Here is a 21561-nt window from a genome sequence, read left to right as displayed (position 1 = left end):
CCGCCCCGCCCGCCGCGTCGGCGCCTGCCCCGTTGTGAGGTGATAAAGTGCCGCGCTCCGGGACGCCAGCGCCGCGGCTGCCGCTTCTGCTGGGTTCTAAGCTTTTTCTTTCGCGCCGCCACTGGTCGCCGGCGCAGCTTCAGGTGTCCTAGCCGCCCAGCCTCGACGCCGTCCGGGGACCCCTGTGCTCTGCGCGAAGCCCTGGCCCCGGTGGCCGGGGCATGGGCCAGGGGCGCGGGGTGAGGCGGCTTCCCGCGGGGCCGTGACTGGGCGGGCTTCAGCCATGAAGACCCTCATAGCCGCCTACTCCGGGGTCCTGCGCGGGGAGCGTCAGGCCGAGGCTGACCGGAGCCAGCGCTCTCACGGAGGACCTGCGCTGTCGCGCGAGGGATCTGGGAGATGGGGTGAGTGCCACCGCGCAGGGGTTATGGACCTGCGAGAAGATTTTCTGGAAAGGGCCCTGTGGCAGGCTGGTGGGTGCTGATGAGTGCACGTTCATTCTCCACTCTGGCACTCATCAATTTTTGCGACCTCTGTTACATCGCTTTCCATCCCCCGCCCCCGGCTTGTTTCCCTCATCCGTGAGGTGGGAGTGGTACCACCCACCATTCTTAGTTATTAGGGATATTTGAGAACTCCTCCTCAGCCCCCACTGCGGCTGGTGACCCCTGGCAGTTCCCTCCCCTCTCCCTTCACCAGGTAGAGCGAGCTTTGGCAGTGATAGACTGGATGGGGCAGGATGATATGGGTTTTGCACTCTCCTGAGACAGCCACCAGACGGGGAACATGCCCGACTGGAACAGGTGTGTCTGCCCTGACCTCTGTCCCACACCCATCCTCTCGCCCAGGCTCTGGAGCCCACATAGCAGCAACTCTGAGCCTGGCATGCTTAGAAGGCAGCGGAGAGGACCCTGCATGTCCTCCAAGGTAGAACTGAGGTCCTCAGTGAATCGCGCAGAGTTGAAATCAACCCCCGCCCCCCGTCCCCCGCAGCTTTTCCCAAGCGAGGAAGAGCAGCTCTTCCAACCCCCACCTCCCTTACCTAGAGCTGGAGAAACTGAAGTGGGAGGAAGCATGCCTAAGTTTTCCTTAGCTGATGCCTTGACCCCTGGATTCAAGTACAAATCCGGTAGACCCTGGGAAGTCATCACAGCTGTCCTGGTCTGCGTGCGTGTCTTGCATGAAGCTCCTCTTCCACCTTCTAAGTCTGTATTCTGCTTGCTGAGCCTCTCTGACAGGGATTTTTCTTCAGTAACTAACGGTCGCCTACACCGCCCACCTTTGTTATAAAAATAAAGCTTGCTAATTATGGAATTTTTGAAAATATAGACAAATGAAAAAAAAGTCTGGTAAATCGACTATCCAAAGATAGCTTCCTATTAGCATTTTAGTATATCTCTTGATCATTTTCTTTATACACATTGCATAGATACAGTTGAGGACATGCTGTAGATATAGTTATGAATCTTGTTTTCTCCCCCTTAATGTAACATCGAGGTTTCCCTTCTGTTTATCAGAATCACTCGCAATGTCCTAGTGGTTGCAATAACCCACCCTGCAGCTGTACCACACTTTAACTGTGACCGAGGCATTGGCATTGCTTCTTGTGTGATTATCGCTGTGGTTATCTGCCCCTCTTGGTGTGGGTGCTGCTCGTAGCCCTTAAAGAGGAACCCAGCTGCTGCCCTGTCTCGGGGGCGAGCAGCTTGAGCTGCCCCATGCATCCAGCCAGTAGCCTCTGACAGCCCCTTCTCTCACTTGAGTCCTTTTCTGTTCCCTGTGTCCTTTGATGTCCTTAGGGACATCAGTGGATGAAGGGACTTGCCCTTGTTCATGCTGTTAAAAATGTTTTTGCACTGGGCAGTGGGATAGGGATGTTCTCTGTGGTAGCGCTTCCTGGAGACCCCATTCCCTCGGCTCTGCCATCCACAGGCTGGGAGCTGTGTCTTCCAGGAGGCAGTGACCCTGGCTGTCATGTTTTTGACTTAGAGTTTGTTCCTTAGGAGAACTTGTACTCTAGCGAATGGTTTTAACCAAGCCACTTAATATCATGTCAGGAACATTTCCCCATATTGTTATCAGATCTTGAAAACATTTTTTTTTTTTTTTTTAAACTGGGTGCAAGGATTTACATCATGGAACGTAGGAAGGGCTGGTATGAAATGCAAACCAGTCAGTTCAGCTTTCTGGGATCTACTTTGGTGAAAGATTGGGCGGAGTAGGGGAGGGCACTGAAGCACATTTTGTTATCTGGGCATCTCCATTAGACCTGCCTTCTAGATCCTTGGTCCTTGAAGATACTCCGCAGTGGCCTAGTTTGCCTCTGTGGATAAGGTCCCACTGTTGTGAGCTGGTGAACAGCCTGTCAGTGACGGTATTCAAGTAGAGACCATGGATTCTGTGAAGGGAAGTCCTGTGATGGGTGAGAGATTGAAATAGATATCTTGGCATCTGGTTTCTTGGCCAAAAAAAAAGGCCAGCTGTGGGAGTATGGGTAGGTGGGTGCATGCTGGGGGAAGCGGGAGTCTGTGTTGATATTTCCTAATCTTTGGAGGGCTGTCCTGTGCCAGACGTGGAGTTTGCAGAGTTCATCAGGACAGGAGGGATATACATCCTATTCTTTATCCTTGCCTTTGGATTGGGGGCTCTTCGTTCAGAAGAGCCCTCTGACACCTGCCTGTGTCCTCAGGGTCCAGCACAGGACCTAGCATGAGATGTTGGTGGTCCCAGTAAAATTCTGAGCTGATTTGTTGTGTGTGGCTCCAAAGAGTGAGGCCAGGAACAGGAGTGGGATGATGGGTGCAAGTTTTGATGTAGCAGAGGAGTCCTTTCTGACAGCTGTTGAGGACTGCAACAGGCTGGGGTGGGTGAGGATGGAGTTCCACATCACTGTGGATCTGCTTCAAACTAAGTGGCTAGATTGTTGGGGGTAACTGGGAACTAGGGTTGACAATCACCTAACCTAGTCCTAAGTCAGAATGAGAACATTACTCTCATGCTTCCCTCTCCAATTCCATGTGGCTTCCCCCCTCACCTACATCACTTCCCCAGCTGAATAGAGGCCACTCTGGGGCTGCGTCACCAAGGGCTCATCTAGGCTGAGAAAGGAGGGCCAAGAGTAATGTTGTATTAACAGGCTCGGTGACTCAGTGGCCAGTGTTGAAATCCTGCCCCACCTCCACCCTCCTGCCCTACCTCCACCCTCCTGCCCTCAAATTCAACAGCAAGTACTTGAGTTGTAAAAATTAGTGTTGGATCGGGCCCAACCCTCATGTTACAGATGGGATCACTGGGGTCTCCAGAAAGAAGGGACTTTCCCAGGGTTATCAAAGCCAGGCTAGAACCCAGATCCATCTCCCAGTCTGTGGCCTGACTCCTTAAGCCAAGAGAAGGGTTGCAAGGCCGTGAAGGGCTGAGTGCAGGGCTCTGTGCATTGTAGGTGCTCAGTGGTTTGCTGAATGAGTGAAGGTTGTCTCCATGATGCGGGTGGCAGCTCATCCCTTCTCAAACTTTTTGAGGAAGCTCCCCAAGCCTGCCTTAGTGGATTAGAGACACTAAGATCCCCCAGAGCTTTGGCTGCCAGGTGAATGCCAGTTGCCCCCTACCCACACTCAGTCACACTTCAGACTTTCCAAACTCTTCCTCCTGGCCTATGATGTAAGCCCCAGGTGAACAGCCTCCACTGCCATCACAACTTCCTCTCTAGCATGTCACCCACCATGCTGCAGACACATGGTGGTCTTCCTGTTCCTGCAGCGTTACTCCCAATTCAGTCTTACCTCAGGGCCTTTGCATATGCTGCCTTTCTGCCCAGGTCTTTGCATGGCTGGCTTCAGAACAGTCAATCTCCTTTCAGAGGTCTTCCCTGGCCACCCTATCTAGAGAGCCACCCCCAATCACCACATCTTCTTTTATTTTTATAGCCTTTATCACTACCTAAATTTTCATGTGTGCTTATCTGTTTAAGCAATTGTCTCCCCCATAAGAATATCAGTCCCTTGGCCGGCCGCGTGCCATGGCTTTCACCTGTAATCCCAGCACTTTGGGAGGCCGAAGCGGGAGGATCACTTGAGGTCAGGAGTTTGAGACCAGCCTGGCCGACATGGTAAAACCCCCATCTCTACTAATAATAACAAAAATTAGCCAGGTGTGGTGGTGCGTGCCTGTAATCCCAGCTACTTGGGAGGCTGAGGCAGGAGAGTCGCTTGAACCCAGGAGGAGGAGGTTACAGTGAGCCAAGATTGTGCTACTGCACTCCAGCCTGGGTGACAGAGTGAGACTCCATCTCAAAACAAAAAGAACAAACAGAAAAAGAATATCAGTCCCTTGGAAACAGGAACCTTGTCTGTCTTTCTCAGTGCTGTGACATCTAGCACAGTGCCTGGCACTGGTAATAGGTACTTAGTAAGTATCTGTTAAATGAAGGAATCATTAATGGGACTGCCCCATTCCTCTTGGAGGAAGCCCTGCTTTTAACTTCAGTGTGATTCCTCAAGCCTTCCTTGGGCCTCCTCTGTACCTGTAACCACCTGTGCTAGGGACTGGGTGCTGGGGTTGCAGCTGTTCCCTGCCTTGGAGGTACCCAGTCTGGCAAGGAGCTGGCTCCAAGGCTGAGTGGCAAGTGGGCAGAGCCAGACTCAATGGTCACCCTTACTGCTTCCCGGGGCCTATTAGAAGCCAGAGAGCTGGGGTTCCAGGACTGACTTTTTTCTGGGATGTGGCTGAAGGGTTCACTTCCTCTTTGGGGATATCACTCCTTCTATCTGGAAAATAGGGTCAGAATTCTCAGATTCTCAAGGATGGAGGGTTTGGGTTAACCTGAGTGTGAGTGTTTGTGAACTTGTGACAGTCATGTTAGTCCTTGTCATTTGTCCTGTGTTACACATCCAACAGGCCCCCAACACTGTAGAGAGTGGCAGACCCTGCTCTAGGGCATCCAGGAAGGCTTCACTGAGGAAGGGACTTGGGCTGTGGACCCTTCATTTTATTGATTGAGCACCTTCTGTGTGTCAGCTGCAGTCCCTGCGTTTGAGGAAGTGAGACCAGGGGGATGTATACAAGATGACTGTGCAGAGTGATCTGAGCAATGACAGGAAAGACTGCAAAGAGGTGAGACCGGGGAGCTTGATCACCCTGAGGTCAGGGAAGTCTTCCTGGAAGAGGTGACATTCAGTCTGGATCTGTAAAGATGAATAGACATCAGCAAGACAGGCAAGAACATTCAGGTACAGGAAATAGCATAAATAGAGGCACGACATTTGGATGGGAGAGGCAGACTGACTGCAGGGCCTCTGAGTGACCAACTGAGGCTGAGGTCCTGGTGTACTGAGAGCCAGAGACAAGAGAGACAGAGAGGATGCTGGATCCAGGCCTGTGGTGGCTCACCTATGTCTGCAGCAGGAGGAAGACTTGAGAGGTCATGGGAAAGGAGTCTGGTGCAGTTAGTTTATTGGCCTCCAGCACTTTGAGGGCCTCCTGGTATGGAGCTGCTGGCTGATTTGAGGGCCTCATGGGCAGGGCCCAGGGGTAGGAGTCAGGCCTGGGCTCTGTCCAGCTCCTGCTTGGCGACCGAACTGCTCTGCAGCCTCAGCAAGCCACTACCCTTCCTTACCCTCAGTCTCCTCATCTATGAAATGAGCAAAAGTGTCATAAGAACCTGTGCAGATTATGGTGCAGATGCAGAGAGGCTAAACCTGTGAACCTTTTGGGTAAATCAATAGAAATGGGAAACACAAACTCCTTTTCTTATTAGAGCAGAATTAGCCATTCTAAGCCCTGCCTCTGCTTCCCATGTGACCTTGGGCATAACACTGCCTCTTAGGGCCTCAGCCTTCTCATCTGCACGGTGAGGAGGACTGGTTGAGATGACCTCCTTGGCTTCCTTACATCCCTGCTGGAGAAATGTGATTCCATTCTTGTCCCTTAACTGCTGTGGGACTCTTGAGGTCAGCCACCTACTCATTCTTGGCCTCAGCTTCTCCTTGTGAAAATGGTGCACTCATCCACTTGGGGCCAAGGTAAGTGCCCCAGAAGAACCTGTCACCCCATGCTCGCCCATATATTGTGATGGGGACGTATTTTGGAGATTCCTTGGTGACCTACTCACAAGCTAGTAGTGTTGCCATGGCAACCCCTTCCACTGCAGTAGCTACTTTTTGAATGTGCTTGGTCACAGTGGGTGGGGTGGGGGAAGTGGGCCCCTGGGGTCCTCAGCAATCATGTCCAGGGTCCTGGATGTAGCTCCATGTTCAGTATCAGGAACATGGCATTCTGAGAGTCTCACTTCCTTGGCTTTACCTCTTGGAACTTTGTGAAAGTTCTACTTGATGAAAACGGAATACACAAAAACCCAGGTGTATGGAGTAGCCCGAGGATGGGCTTATATTCCCTTTAGGGAGATCTTCTGTGGATAAAAATTCATTAGTGGATTCTAGCAGAGCACAGGTGCCCCAAGTTAGCAGCACTCAGATTTCAACTAATCCACCCCAGCTTCCTAATTTAGTGCTAATGGGGAAACCTAGAGAGGGGAGGAAGAGGCTTAGGACCCTAGCAAGTCTACAGATCCTCAGGATGCCTGGCTCCCTGCAGCAGGCCCTGAGGACTGACAGTCCCTGCAGGGTCCTGATGGCCCACTTCCCACCTGGCACACCTAGCATAGTTGTGTGCTGGCTTTCCAGTAGTTTGCCTTCCCTTTTGGGCCAGATGTCCCAGTGGGCCCTGCTTTAAGGATACCTCATTTGCAAAACAGAACCCTTAAAGGGGATTGTTAATCTTTTCCGTAAAGAACTCACTGGCGTTTTGGGATCAGTTCGATAGCTAGCTAGCTGCCTTAGGGCTCTTAGGCACCAGTGGAGGGAGTGGGCTCTGACTGGCTGGCTTCTCTGCCTTCAGGGTAGAGGCCAGGACTCCTAGACCTAGCATCCCAGTCCTTCATGCCTCCCTGTTTCTCTACTTTTCCAACTAGACTCACAGTCTCTGTGCGCAGTCTGACTAAACTACTTGCAGTTAATGCCTCAAACTTGTCTTCTCTCTGTTTCGGGCCTTTGCAATGCCTTTTGCAGGACTCTACTACCTGGGGTCCTGCCCCTGTACCTTCCTCCTGGAAAGCATCCCTAAGAACACCCTCCTGTGGGGGTTGGGGGCCTCCCCTGGATTCCTAGTCCTGACTGATCCTTTGTATTACTTGTTCGCAGCTTTGTCTCCCAGCCATATCTTGGGTGGGCAGCACAAGAGCAGAACTCAGCCTCTAGCAGATGCCCAAGAAGCAGAGGAGAGGCAGAGTCTAGAAGCTCCCCTCCTGGTGCGGAGCCTGGGGTGTAAAGGGTACTTAGAAAGCACTGGTATGAATGTTAGTGTTTGGGTTCCACCCTTCTCTCTCCCTCCCTCTGGGGCCTTCCACCATTGCCCCGACATTAACAACCCTCCAGCTGGAGAAGACCTTTCCCTCCTGATTCCCCAGAAAGCTCTGCTTGACCCTCTGTCATGGCACAGGTCAGTCAGCTGTGGGTGGACTTTTTTCTCTCTTTGTCTAGGCCCTGTTTATTCATCACAGTCCTCTCAAGCATTCAGTCATTCAGCAAACGTTGATCGAGCACCTTCTCTGCGCCTGACCCTGTGCTGAGCACCAGGGCCCAGATGAATGAGACATGGTCCCTGCAAATGCAACACATACCTTTCCCCATAATGAGAAAGCGCTGAGTACAGGGGTGAGATGGGACAGGCAGGGATGCGGTCAGTCCCACCCGGGTGGAGGAGAAGGAAGACTTTCCAGAGAAAGAGTCAACAGGTTGGTCTCTGGCAGGCCAGTGCTCAGTGCCTGGTGGATGCCTGGTAAGCATGTGCTAAAAGACTGACCAAACTAGACTTGGAAGCAATAGAATTCTACCTGGAGGCACTGCAGTGAAGTCAGACAGTGTGGGGAGACTTCCTGGAGGGAAGGAGTCTCTGGCTGAGCACATGGTGAGGCACCACCAAGTGGAGACAGCTTCCTGTTTGAGGCTTGTGGGAGCCCAGCCCTGGCCTGGGATTCTAATAGCAGTGGGCATGACCCTCCAGAGATGGCAGCTTTGCCATGACTGGCCTCTCATCATCATGTGTGTGGACTCCCGCTGAAAGGTGTCTGCTTGGAGGAGCCTGGAAGAGAGCTCACCTCCAGCCTTGATGAAGTGACATTCTTTGGCACTTGGCCTGACTTCCTAGACCTCCCTGGGGCTGGAAGAGCCTGCCAGCGGTCAATATGTACTGACCCTCACTCTACTACCTCTCCTCATAATATACAACCTGTTGCTGTGCACCCCTTAAAAAACTGTTTGCTCTCTCTGTCTCCGTGCAACTTGTCCTCAGCTCTTTGGGGGTAACTTGGGGGTGACTTTCTCACTCACCTAGACCCAGGGCAGACATTAGGTCCAGATGGGCCCAGGTGTGGCATCCTTGGGGTTGGGGATGTGGGCAGGGTGACCCCCACCCCCACCTCAAGGAGCCCAAGAGGCTGTTCACACCTCTCTTAGCTGGCATCTTTCTGGCTCTCTTACATTGATGCCAGACATTCTGGCCCTTTTCCATAAGTTATTTAGATTCCTTATGACAATCCTGGATTAAAGCTAAGGAGGACACTGAGTCCCAGGGACGGGGAGTGACTTGCAAGGTCTTATTGCAGGTAAGAATCAGAGCCAGGGTTTGAATCCTAAGTCAGCCTGTTGCCTACGCTTCTGTTCCTAGGCAGGGCAGGCATTATTTTACCCATCAAACAGGAGAGGACACTGAGGCTTACTTGGTAATTAATCAGCATTCATAGAGATCTTTACTTTTTATGAAGCTCTTGGCTATACATTATCTCATTTAATTCCCACAACAATCTGGTGAGGTAGGTATTAGCCCTGCTGTATAGATGAGGAAGCTGAAGCTTATATAGGAAGTGACTCATCCAGGCCACTTCCTACGAGTTAGAGGCCAGGTTCTCCTGACTCTCGGCCCCCATTTTTGGCACCGACTTCAGGTTGGCATGTCCCCTGCCAGATGCCAGTATGGAGGTGAGGTGGGTGGAGGACGCAGTGTGGGCTGTCCAGAGGCGTGAGCTGCCCACATTCTCTGTCTACCACTGCTTCCCCATGTGCGCTTAGGGCCTCCTCTCCATAGGCCAGGGATCCTCCTGCCCCTCTCTCTATCTCATTGCCCCAAATTATTTTTCTTCATTGCTCTCATCGCTGCCTGATGTTACATCATACATTAATACATAGGTGTTTTATCTCTCCCTCAGCAGAAGTTAAGCATCCTAACTTAACTTTAGCCAGTCTAACTTGGGCATCCAGGCCTATAGCTGCCTCTGAGGCAGGACATCATCTGCTGCGCTCACTGCTGTTTCCCCAGGGCTAGTATTAGCACTTAGTACCATATATGTGCTCTATGCTTTGGGTCTTAGCTCTGTCCCTACCCACCTCACCTAGGAAGCCACCTTTGACTACTCATTCCAACTTCTTTATTCTCAGCTTCTATTTCAGGCAGTCACTCACCCCCCTTTCTGGGTTCTTGAGTATTTGGGTCTGCCTCATTAGAACTCCCTGCAAGGCTTTGTTCCAGCAGTTTCCCCCAACCACAGTGCCCACTTTCCTCCTGTTTGACCCCTAGATCTTGTCTTCAGGGCCCTGGCAAAGCCTCATGGCCTCCTTGGAGCCTCCTCTGCGCTACCGTCACTCTGCGACCTCTTCTTGTAACACACACCTATGGCCATGAGCCTCTGGAAAAACTCTGCTTGCTCTTACGTATACCCCTTCCCACTCTGGAGACGGGAGGAGGAATGCCAGTAGCCACCACTTAATCACCTAACAAATGCCACATGTGCCTTATACGTTTTAAAATTTAATGTTCCCAAAAATCCTGTGAGGTGGGGATTATCACCGTCATCCTATAGATAAGAAAACCAAAGCTAGAGTTAGGTGACTTGCCCGAGGTCACAGAGCCAGGCAAGGGCAGAGCCGGCCCAGGGCCCTCTTTCTCAGATTTAGGGGGTTGGGGCTCAGACACAACTGCCCACAGGCATGTGAGAGGAAGCCCAGAAAACTTCGGTTTCATCAACCCTGAGGTGTGGCCTTCCTGGTCACTTTGATATCAGATATTGGGCAAAGAGGTGCTCACAGACACCCTTCAACACCCCAGCCCTGGGCTTGGCCCTGGGTCTGAGAGCTGCTTGAAAGCACATGGGTTGTGGGGGTGGAATCCAGTCTCACTAGAACGTCCACATGAGACTTTGAGCATGATATGGGCAGAGGTGGCAGCTCTCCTTTGCCAGGATATGTCCTGAAGTCTGGGTGTGGGCTGGCTTGTTTAGTGGGGCCAGCCCTCAACAGCGTAGCATTGTAGAGATGATGAGAGACTGGGAGCCTGAATACCTTCTTTAAGTCCTGGCTCCCACACCCTGACCTCAAGCAAGTGATTTTGCCTCTTTGGGCTTCACCTCACCTCAGTTTTGTTCTCTGTGAAACAGGATTGCCAGTTCTCCCCTTGCCTACCTTCCCAGAGAGTGCTGTGGGACGGTGAAGCCCCACATAGGCGCGGGAGGAGGGGATTGCTTTCCGGGTGGTAAAAGAGCTGCTCTGGGCCTCTCTGGCAGCTCTACTCCCTCTGCCTTCCCCAAAGGTAGGAGCAAATGAGCTGTGTGTAAAGCAAGTGCTGCCCGGGAGCAGCCATTTGAGTCTTCTATTGGGAATCTTCCCCTACAGAGTGTCTCATCTGCCCCCCATAAAACAGAGACATCTGTAGGTAGCAGGGTTGTGTTCCCTTTATAGGTGGAGAAACTTGTACCTAGGGAGGGCAAAAGAGGCTCATCCCCCATCTCTGGGGTCAGTCCTCAGTGATGGGGCTGGTTTGGCCTCCTGCCAGGCAGCCCAGTCTAACTTGGGCATCCAGGCCTATAGCTGCCTCTGAGGCTGCTCTGGATTTGCTTACGGATTTGCTCAGCTATGCAGCCCCTCTTACCATAGATGAATCAGGTACCAAGTCCTGGCACCCATGAGTCACTGGCAGTGGGATGGCCAAGTAAAGTGACATTGGTGCTGTGGGAGTGTGCAGAGAGAGTGCAGGTGTGGTGAGGGGGGCAGATAGGAGTAGGGACTTGGCTGGATGCTGAGGCTCCCTGGTGGCCCCACCCAAGAGTCAGGAACAGTCAGGCTGGGTGTGAAGGTGGTGGCATGTGGTGGCATCTGATTGCAGCATCGGCATCCCCACCGGCTTCTGATGGACTCCTCCCAGCCACAGCTGGGGCAGAGGAAGTACAGCTAGGTGGCAAGGACTGGCAGTGTTCTGGGGGTGTCCAACTGAACCCTCACTTCCCATCTGCCTGAGCAACGGTACCAGAACTACTGTAAGGTGGTAAGCTCTAGGTCCCAAATACCCTGCCAGGAGTCCTCAGGAGGGTGGGTGCCAGAGATCACAGACTTCACCCTCCTTACTCCCATTTCATAGATGGGGAAACTGAAGCCCTGAGAGGTGAGGAGACTTAGCATGGGAGTTGGTGGCAGAGCTGGGTCTAGAACCCCAAGTCCTGCTGCCACTTTACCTGCTGTAGAAGATGCCTGCTCCTGACCCACCCCTCTGAAGGAAAACAGATCATTCATTTCTCCCCTTCCCCTTCCAGCTCCCCACCACTGCCCCCTGCTTTGTTGTGGGGAGCAGAGGGAAGGAACTTGGGGACACGCAACATCGGAGCAGATGCAGGCCTGGAGGTTGGGCCTGAATTGAGTTCAGCTCTGCCAGCCTCTGGCTGAGTGACCTTGACCCGGTATCACCATCAAAATAACCCTATTTTAATGTCAAACTCACAGGAGTCCAAGTGCCTGTGCAAGGGCATGGAGGGTCCCAAAGCTTTATGGGCCTTTTGTGCATCATACCTTTCACTCAGCCCTGCATGGAGGGAACTCCGGGGGCCTGAAGAGTGGCCAGAGCACCCCCTTGGGGCTGGCCCTGACAGGGCACTGGGGATCCAGATACGGATCAGACCCAGGCCTGGCCTTCGGGCAGTTTCCAGTGTGATGCAGAATCAGCTTGTAATCAGCAGTTAGTACAAGGCCAGAGGCTGTAGGAGCCCTGAGGAAGATGCTCTTTTGTTTCTCCATTGTGCAGGTCTGACTTTATCTTGAAATAGGTTATCTCCGTGGGTGGCAAGATGGCCCCTGGCAATTCTAGGCCTGCATAGACTTTAGTGTTTATCATCCCAGAGAAGGAAAGGCCTTCTCTTTCCAAAGGCTTCCTGGAAGACTGCTGCCTTATCACCATCTCTGGGTTTTGAAGGATGTATTGCTTTATCTCATTATCAGGGAATCATCAGGTGAGCAAAGCAGGGAAGGGCCTCTGCCTAGAATATTTCTTAGGTGGACTGGGGGCTCCCACTGGCCCGGGGTTCAGCATCCATGGCCAGGCCAGCTCCCAGGCCACGGCCTCCATGGTCAGCCAGGTTGGGATTGCCTGAGAGGGCCTGGGCCTGAGAAAGCAGAGGTGCAGTCCTCCCAGCTTCCATCTCCAGGAGCCTCCCAACTCTAGCCCCCACGGAAGCACTTGCCATTTGGTATTTGGGACTTAGAGCTCACCACCTTGCAGCAGTCCCAGTACAGTTGCCCAGGCAGATGGGAAGTGAGGGTTCACATGGTAGACTGCATTTCCCACTTGTTGGCAGAGCGAGCTGTGGGCGGTAGTTGGGGCTGGATAAGGCAGGGTGAGAACCAAACCAGCAGTGTGGGAAAAACCTGAGCCTGCAGACCCGCCTTGCTGCGGGACTTGGGAGACTCCTGCAGGCTCTCAATTTCCAGTCTGTATAATGGGGTGAGGGTTGAACAAGATGGCGTGCGTTTCCTGCGCTATGACTTTACCTAATTTTAAGACACCTAATAAGCTTAGCAGAGAGATTTGGATTAGGCACGATGAAGAATTTTTAGGTCTTCTCAGTTGTTTCAGTTGGGGAAATGTCATCAGTGAAATTTCTATACTCCTCCTCCAAGCTGCATGGTGGCTGGCCCTGGCGCCAAGGTAGGGAGCTAGATAAGCTGACTCCCAGCATGCCTCTTCCCTACGCACCCCTCAAACCGCTGGCTTCAGGGGCCTGTCTGCAACGGGAAGCAGTCAGCCACGAGAAGGCAGGCTTTGCCTTTTTTTCCTGTCGAATAGAAGGTGGTGTCCCCCGGTGCTGTGTCTCACACTTACCTGAGTGTTTGGACTGAAGCATTTATAGTGGTGTTTCTCAGACTTAATCACCTGGGGATCTTGTTAAAATGCAGATTTTTGATTCAGTAGATCCAGTCTGGAGCCCAAGGTCCTGCATTTCTAACCCGCTCCCAGGTGATGCTGATGCTGCTGTTCCCAGACCACACTTTGAGTAGGAAAGTGCTAGAGTACATTTTGCCTTCTGTCTAGCCAGGGCATCCAGCCTGCCTCAGATGGAACAGGAACTCACCTGCCACTTAACCAGCCTCCGGTGGCCATGACTCCTGCTTCACTTCATCCAGCACAGCTCAGGAGGCAGAGCCAGCTGCTGGAAGAGATGACTTGTCCAGCCCCAGCCCTTGGATCAAGGGTTCAAGCCTGTGCTTGGACTTCACTTCCCTCCCTTATATACTCACCCAGGCCTGTCCCCACTTGTAGGTGAAGGTGAAAGGTTATGAGACCCTCAAGGATAAGCATGTGATGAACTCATCTGTCCAGGGCCCACTGCTGGGCAGGTTGACCAGGCCCTGAGCATGACCCTCCGACTGTGTCCTGTGTACAGAGCCTTTGTACTCAGAGCTGCTCTGGGGAAAGGGGAGGTCCTCTAAGCAGGGTCAGGAATGCTGGGTTTCAGTCCTGGCTCTGCTGCCTACTGCCTGGGTAGCCCTGGGCCAGTCAGTGCCTGTCTCTGGTCCCCAGTCTCCCTGGCTGTCCAATTAGGCTATACTGGATGACCCCAGAGGGCCCTCAGGCTCTAGGATGCATTGCTGGGCAAGTCTGGAGGTGGGAAAGTCCTATGAAGGTAGGATTTTTATAAAGGGGGCGAAGGAGCAATTATGAGGCAGACCTCTGGAATGGCTCTATGGCCCAGCCTCTTTATTTGCTTTTGTGAGTTCGCATCCTGCCACCTCCACCCCAGTTATGCCTGTGGTGTTATTAGATGCTACTGAACACCCAATTTGTGCACCAAGGATATGGCAGTGAACCCTGCAAGCTTGCCTGGGGTCACATAGTGAGTAGAACCTAAGTCTGAACCTAGGTTTGACTCTTCTGCTAAACTAAGCCCCTTCCCTCTGATGCATCACACCAGGGAAAGGGGCCATCTTGAGACCTGGCATTTCCTTCCTTCCTCCTAAAAGTCAAAGCAGTTGTTAACTTTCAGCTGATAAGGGTAGGTATCTTTCTAAACTCTGCTGTGGCTTTGTTGCTTTGCAGATTTTGAAGAAAAGCAGAGGCTTGAGTGTAGGCCCCTAAATCCATCTCTCTCCCTGCTCCCAGCTTGTAGGCTCAGTTGAAAGGTCATGAGACCCTCAAGGACAAGATTGTGACTAACTCATCTGTGCTCTGGGCCTTTCACAGAGCAGATGGTACGAGGGAATGTTTGATGAGCACACAGTAGGTGCTTGGTGAAGATGTGCTGAGCAAAGGGCATGTAGTGGGGGCTCAGCAAAGAGGGGTTTGATGTGGCCCACTTCTTCAGTTGCCGGAAGGAATGGGGTATGGGTAAGGAACCTTCACCCATGCTCTTCCCCAGTGCTGTCTCCTGCAGTCACCAGGCTTCCTGTCCCCACTGCCCATCAGCTGCTGGAGTCCAGGGTGTCATCCTAGGGGCACCAAGCCAATTAAGTGGGAACATCTCATCCTAACTTCCAGGCTTGGCACTTGATGGATAGCGAACATAATTACAGCCCTCAGTGTCCTTCAGGCTGCCTGAAGCTCACTGGCCACTGGACCCTTTGGGAAAGCAAAGGCTCCCACCTTACTCCTTTCTGGGCCCCACGCTTTGGGCACTGAGATGAGGCTGAACATGTACATCTCTCTGAAAGTGGTAGTGGTGTGGAGAATCAGTGGTGTTGGGGGTGGGGGCAAGAGGGTTCAGCTCCTTGGAGAAGGGGTATTAGTCTGGGACATACAGAAGGCAGAGCAGGGACTGGGGATGCTCAAAGTACACTTGGAGAAAAAAAAAAAACATTGCAAATTGGATGTTGAACCTCTGTCCTTGGCCTCACAGACAGATAGCAAAATTAAATATTTGTACTAGATCCAGATAAGGGACAGGAGTTTGACTGGGGTAGAGGGGATGGGAGAGAACTGGCAATTATGAGAGACTTCCCAAGGCCTAGCCCCTGGACTAGCCTCTTTAGATACTTCCTGTGGTCTCCAAAATGACCCCCTGAGTGCGATACCATTCCCATTGTGTATCTATAGGAACCAAGGCAAAGGGGAGCATGCAAACAGCCCAGAGTTACAAAGCCATGGGGTGGAGGGCTAGGATCTGAACCCAGGTCTGTCTGATTCTATAGCTGATGCTCTTCTCACATCTAGAAGGGTACCTGTGGGAGGTGAGGTTTGTACTGGGGACCCCATGACTGGAGAGAAGGGTGACAGTGGACTGACATCTTCCCTCTGCTGTAGGCACTGGATCCAGCATCCTCTCCGCCCTCCAGGACCTCTTCTCCGTCACCTGGCTCAATAGGTCCAAGGTGGAAAAGCAGCTACAGGTCATCTCAGTGCTCCAGTGGGTCCTGTCCTTCCTTGTACTGGGTAAGCTGGGCCTTAGAGGGAGGGCGGGTGGGCAGGCAGGGTCCACTTCCCCAAAAGAGGTTAGAGCAGGAGCCCTGCTCTTCAGGGGTAGGGAATAAGAGTAACTCTTACACATGCTGCCCCCCAGCACCTTTCCACATCTATCTTTTGGGTCCCAGATCAAGTGCTGTACCCCTCAGCATGCATGAAGATTCAGCGAGATTCAGTGGGAGGTGGTGTGATAGTTCCCATTTACAGATGGGAAACCTCAAGTCTTAGAGAAGGTAGGTAACTTGCCCAAGGTCACACAGATTTGAATCCCTGTCTACAGGACCCCCAAAGCCTGTGCCTTTCCCACAGTGCCACCCTGCCCACCAACAGACATTTTCCAGCAGGTATGTTACTTTGCCTTAAGGTGGTTTGGTGCCAGGTTTAAGTCCTGAATCTCCTGCAAACAAGCTCTGTGACCTTACACAGGTTATTTCAGCTCTCTGAGTGTTAGTTTCCTCATTTTGAGTGTGAGGAAAGTGCCTGCTTCACATGGCATTTTTGAGGATTGAAGATAAGAAATAAGAGCACATGGCACAGGGCCTGGTCATGATGGGTCCCCATTACATGGGAATCATCAGGAGGTGCCCTCAGACACCACTCCCAGCCCACACCCATCCTCAGCTGAGCACATTCCCCAGGTGCTTCCCGAGGCCTGCTCCCTGCTATCTCTCAGCACAGCCCATATCGGTGCTTTGGTTGCCTTTTCTGCAGGTCTGGCTAGATACCCTCACTCCTTAGGTTGCCATCCAGGCCAGGGGCAGGACAACACAGATGTCTGCGGGGAGGGAAGAGCCTCTTGTTTTTCCCCAGACCCCTGTGCTCTCAGCATAGCAGGTAGCTTCCTCAGCACATCAAGGCAGATGAACCTGCTCCAGAGCATCACAGAGTGTGTTCCAGCGCCTGTGAGCCAGTCCCTCTGGGCGACCCACTCTTCGGGACTGTATAGGCTGGTAGGGGATCATCAGGATTTACCATGTCAGTCCTGAGCAGCTGTCCTTCAGGCAGGTGCATGGGGCGCTCTGAGACTGAGACCATGTTTGCAGGGCCAAGGGCTAGAACTTCACAGGTGAGAAAATGCAAATTCACAAAGGTTCATCAACTACCTGCTACTGTGAAGCTCATTAAATGGCAGAGTTGGGATTTGAGCAGAAACTCAGTGCAATCCCCAGGGAGCCCACATTCCTGGAAGCCCAGAATTAGTGAATTGGGGCTGAAACAGCCAGTCTTCACCTTTAGGCCCAAGAACGGGCTTTGAGTGGGGGGATCCATGAACCCTTAAAATTAGATGCAAGATTATATATGAGTATGTGCACATTTTTCTAGGGAGAAGGGCCATAGCTGTCCCCAAAGTCTTACAGGGACATGTAGCCTCAAGAAGACAAACACTGGTTGGAAGAACTGAGCAAACTAAACAGGCTCCCTCAGGACTCAGACCCCTAACATGGCTTGCATTCGGCCACTTAACTAGAATCCTAGACTAGCGAGCACAGTGTGACCCCTTCTTATTAAAAAAGGAAGTGGAGGCCTGGCGAGGATGGAGCCTTACTTGGGGTCACGTAAGAAGAAAGTACTGGGACCAGGACAAGAACCCAGGGACTCCAGCCTCCCAAACCCCCTGCCTAGTCTGCTACACCAGCTCTCTTTGTTCCCTGTTGCACCCAAAAGCTACCACTATCCCTGTCTTAATGGGTCTGGGCCTGGCTATTAGGGAGCTGAGCAGCTTGTAGAACACCAGCGCCCGCAGCATGTGATGGGGACTGGCCCCAGGCTGTAGGTTAATAATTGATCAGCCCCAACCACAGCCCAGAAACCGGCCCAGCATCTTCTCAACACCCTCGCCTGGCCTCACCTCGCCTTGCATAGGTGGGGGCCTGGCCTGGTTGGACAGGCAGATCTCCTGAGCTACTGCTAATTACTGCCCTCAGTAGCCCCAGCCACTCCTTCCCTCTGCCTCTCAAACCTGCTGGCAGAAGCTCACCTGGCAAGCAAAGACCATGGTGGCCCTGTTGGTCTCTCCCTGGACCAGAGATTTTTCACCACTTTGTGCCATGGAACCCTCTGGCATTTTGATGAGGCCTATGCCCTTTCTCAGTGTTTTAGAGTATTTAATACAAGGTGCGTTGGATTTCAAAGGAAACCACTGATAATAAAATATAAATATCTACACATTAAAAAAGCTGATTGGACATGTAGTAACAGGTGCCTTTTTATTACAGTAAGTAAAAAGACCTAGCAGCAAGTGTAATAATTACTATAGTTCTTAAGTAGTGATGAGAAGAAATGATTTTTTTAAGGTATCGCAACTGCTACAGTTATATGAAAATACCTTTGTTATTTATTTGTGTCATAAAGTACTGCTGATAATTCTGTGATTTATTACATTGGTAAGTGAAGGAAATGCCAAATTTCCATACGAGATAAGTGAAAATTTAGATGTCATTTGTTTCCCCATCCAAGTCCATGGATATTGTGTGTCAGGCTGAGTAATTTCAAACATCATATTTAATTTTTCCCAATACCCTGTAAGGAAATTTAGGCTTAGGAATGGGGCTTGGCCAGCAAGTGACAGGGCCAAGGCTCCAGGTCTGTTTGGTCCCAGAGTCCACGCTCTTCACCAGGCCACACTGCTACCTTCCCTGCCATTGAGCATCCACAGGCTGCCCTGCACCACAGGCCTCATGGCTCCAGAATTTTGTATCACAAGTGTCTTTGTAGGCCACCATGATGTGCAGGAAGGGGGTGATGTGTGAAAGCAGTCCTGAGCCTTCCATGTGTGGGGCAAGCAGGGCCTTCTAAGCTTCTCATGAGCTCAGCAACAGTGGTTTTTACTGCAGCCCCACGACCTAAGAGCATGGAACCAGAGCCTGTTGTTCAGAGGACAAGGATTAGGCTCTGAGAAAGGAAGGTCATTTGGTGGATTTAGTTCATCCTTTTGCTCTTCCTGTGTTTGGTTTCTGGGGCTGGAGAGATTAATCTGACCTGGTTTCTGCTCCCAAGGAGCTCAGGGGCTGAAGGGCTGTCTGTTAGCAGGAGTCCAATGAGGGAGGCAGATGATGAAAGGGATGGTGAGTGGTTTCAGAGAGGGCTGTGGACACATACGGGAGGGAAGGGAGCCCACAGCTGAGAAAGGCCAGGCTAGAATTCAGTCTCTGGATACCCCATCAGACCTCTTCTTCTCCATCCAGGCTGCCTCAGCAGCAGAGTAAGGACAAGTAGGGATACACCCCTTCCCAGAGAGACCAGCCCTGGAAGCAGTGGGGCCTGGAGCTCAGCCCCCTCTGGTCCTTTTACCCCTCAAGAGAGTTAGAGATTTCTGGAAGCTAGGTTTCCAGGATGCTCAGACCATAGCCTAAACCTCATGGTCCCTGTCTGGCCCACCTGGAGCATCCACCTATAGGATGCCACTTGAGGAGCCTGGATGCCTGTGGAGTCTGGGGGGCTAGAGTCATCCCTTTTCAGGCCTAAGAAAGGGAATCAGGCAGACTGCTGAACAGTAAGTATGACTTTGTAGGCAGCCTTTAGACATAGCTATTCACCAAGCTACCGTAAGTTTTTCACAGTTTGCTTTTAACAGGCTCTTGTAGGCTGCACGTGCTTCCCTAGAAACTTGTCTTCCCTTCTGCGATGTCACACTCCTAAGCTGGTCCTGAAAAATTGGACATCTCGTCACTCTGTATTCACTGCCCCTCCCAATAAGAGAGTTGTACCCTGTTTTTAGCTACCCTGGGGAGAGGCTGGCTCAGGAGTCTAGAACAGGGCTTGATTGGGGGGCAACAAGGGGCTACCATTTCCCTCCCTGTAGGCTCATGGAGAGTCTACATCCAGCCTTATCTTCTCCCATGGGAAACCAGAGGAGGCTCAGCATGGTGAGAAGAGAGCATGACATCCAGAGCCAGGCAGCCCACAGCACCTGGGACCACCAGGGAATGGGCACACAGCAAGGGTTGGCCTTCCTTCTTGGGCAGTGGAAAAAGTCCTAGAAGGAGGCCATGCTTCTCCCACCAAACATGAGTACCTGCTGCCCTTGCCCTTGTGTTGAATGCCAAGGACCAAAGAAGATGCCTCTCTGTCCAGTGTGGGAAATTCACAGGCAAGAGATGATATGTAGATAGTATGATATTGGGGAACACTTCTTGAAGAGCTGAGGTCTGAGATAGGCCTTAAAGGTTGGGTAAAAAATGGAAAGAAGCCCTGCTGAGGGCAGCTAGTGGCGAGCCATGAGATAAAGCAGGCATGGCACAAGCTGTCCTTCCTTTCTGTGCTAGGCTAGGTTAGTCTCTCTTATGGCCTACAGGCCCAGAACATGGTGACCAATGGAAGCCAGCCCCCAGGCAAGTCTTCCAAGTGTGCTGTTAGGGTTTTTTTTTTTTTTTTTTTTTTTTACTTTTGAGACAGGGATTCCCTCTGTTTCCCAGGTTGCAGTGTAGTGGCGCAATCATGGCTCACTGCAGCTTCAAACTCCTGGCTTAAGGAGTCTTCCCATCTCAGCCTCCTGAGTAGCTGGGACTACAGGCACATGCCACCTTGCCCAGCTAATTTTTAAAATTTTTTTGTAGAGATGGAGTCTTGCTATGTTGCCCAGGCTGGTCTTGAATTTCTGAGCTCAAGCAGTCCACCACCTCAGCCTCCCAAAGTGCCGGGATTATGGGTGTGAGCCACTGTGCCTGGCTGCTGAAGTTTTTGAAGACAGGGAGGCTGATGGGCTCTGCGCTTTGGCCTGGGACTTCCTGGATTGCCGTTACGTTGGAAGGGAGCCAGCCCTCCTCCTGGGCAAGCATCCCCTCTCCGGTCCCTCCAGTGATGGTCTGGGACTTTGGTGAATTTCTAAAGCCTAATACAGAGAATGGACTGTAGAGTCAGACCTGTGTTTGAATCCTGGCTCTGTCACTGTCCTGCTTGGTGACCTTGGGCAAGTTATCTCCCCCTTGAGCCTCAGTGTTCCTATCTCTAAAATGGGGCAAAGTCACCCTGCCTCACACTTGAGACAGTGGCTCAGCCCAAGTCTTGAGATGCAGAGACACTGGGTAGGTATTCCCTCCCCTTATCCACAGTGTCTGAGCTGGGTGCTGGCATGGGGGTGCACACAGGTAGGGGACAGTAAGAACAGCTTCACAAGAAGCTGAAGCCTATCTCCTTTGGTGCTCCTGTCCAGATAACATGGAGCCCATGGGCCCCTCGATGCCAGGACAGTCCATCAGAGTCTGGGAGATGAGGCTCCTCTTGTCCCAGGAATCTGCTGCTACCTGGGCTGAGCATTCCTGTAGCTATTTCTCAGGGTTTGTGGGCCCCATGCCCATAGTCCTGGGTGTGCCTAGCTTAGTGCCACAGTAAACATTCACTCCATCCACCATGGCCCAGAGGGGAGATGAAGCCCAGTAGGACATGACCTGTGGCCATCTGCCCCCCAGGAGTGGCCTGCAGTGCCATCCTCATGTACATATTCTGCACCGATTGCTGGCTCATCGCTGTGCTCTACTTCACTTGGCTGGTGTTTGACTGGAACACACCCAAGAAAGGTAAGTGCAAGACCTCCCTTGCCCCACCTCTCATTCTAGGGATGCTCTCCCCCCTGCACAAGCTGAAGGGCCTCATCCTGAGTGCTGTCTCTTTTAACACCCACTTTGTGAAAAGCACTGGACTAGTCCTTTTGGGGGGAGGTTAAAAGCCCCTCAAAAGGCACTGTTCTGGTCCTAACAAGAGTTCACACTCAGTCGAGAGTTTGCATAACGTGAGGGAATGAATGTGGAAAAGGGCCCGATGGGAAGGGGGCAAAGATGCTGCATGGGGTGATGGTCACCT

At 52.0% G+C, this 21561-nt stretch overlaps 1 protein-coding gene across 1 annotated transcript in view; it reads left to right on the top strand.

The window, feature by feature from the left end:
• Positions 1–24: 24 nt before the first annotated feature.
• Positions 25–21561, top strand: part of DGAT2 (diacylglycerol O-acyltransferase 2) — a 32508-nt gene continuing 10971 nt past the window's right edge. The window contains exons 1-3 of the mRNA XM_030828685.1: positions 25–404; positions 15604–15732; positions 21171–21278. Coding sequence (XP_030684545.1) covers positions 284–404; positions 15604–15732; positions 21171–21278 — 358 coding nt within the window. The 5' untranslated portion in view covers positions 25–283. The remainder of the gene's footprint in view (positions 405–15603; positions 15733–21170; positions 21279–21561) is intronic.

The sequence above is a fragment of the Nomascus leucogenys genome, chromosome 15 (genome assembly GCF_006542625.1).
Source record: "Nomascus leucogenys isolate Asia chromosome 15, Asia_NLE_v1, whole genome shotgun sequence".
Taxonomy (NCBI): domain Eukaryota; kingdom Metazoa; phylum Chordata; class Mammalia; order Primates; family Hylobatidae; genus Nomascus; species Nomascus leucogenys.
The sequence above is the reverse complement of the archived record's forward strand: the minus strand, read 5'-3'. Positions and strand labels throughout refer to the sequence as shown.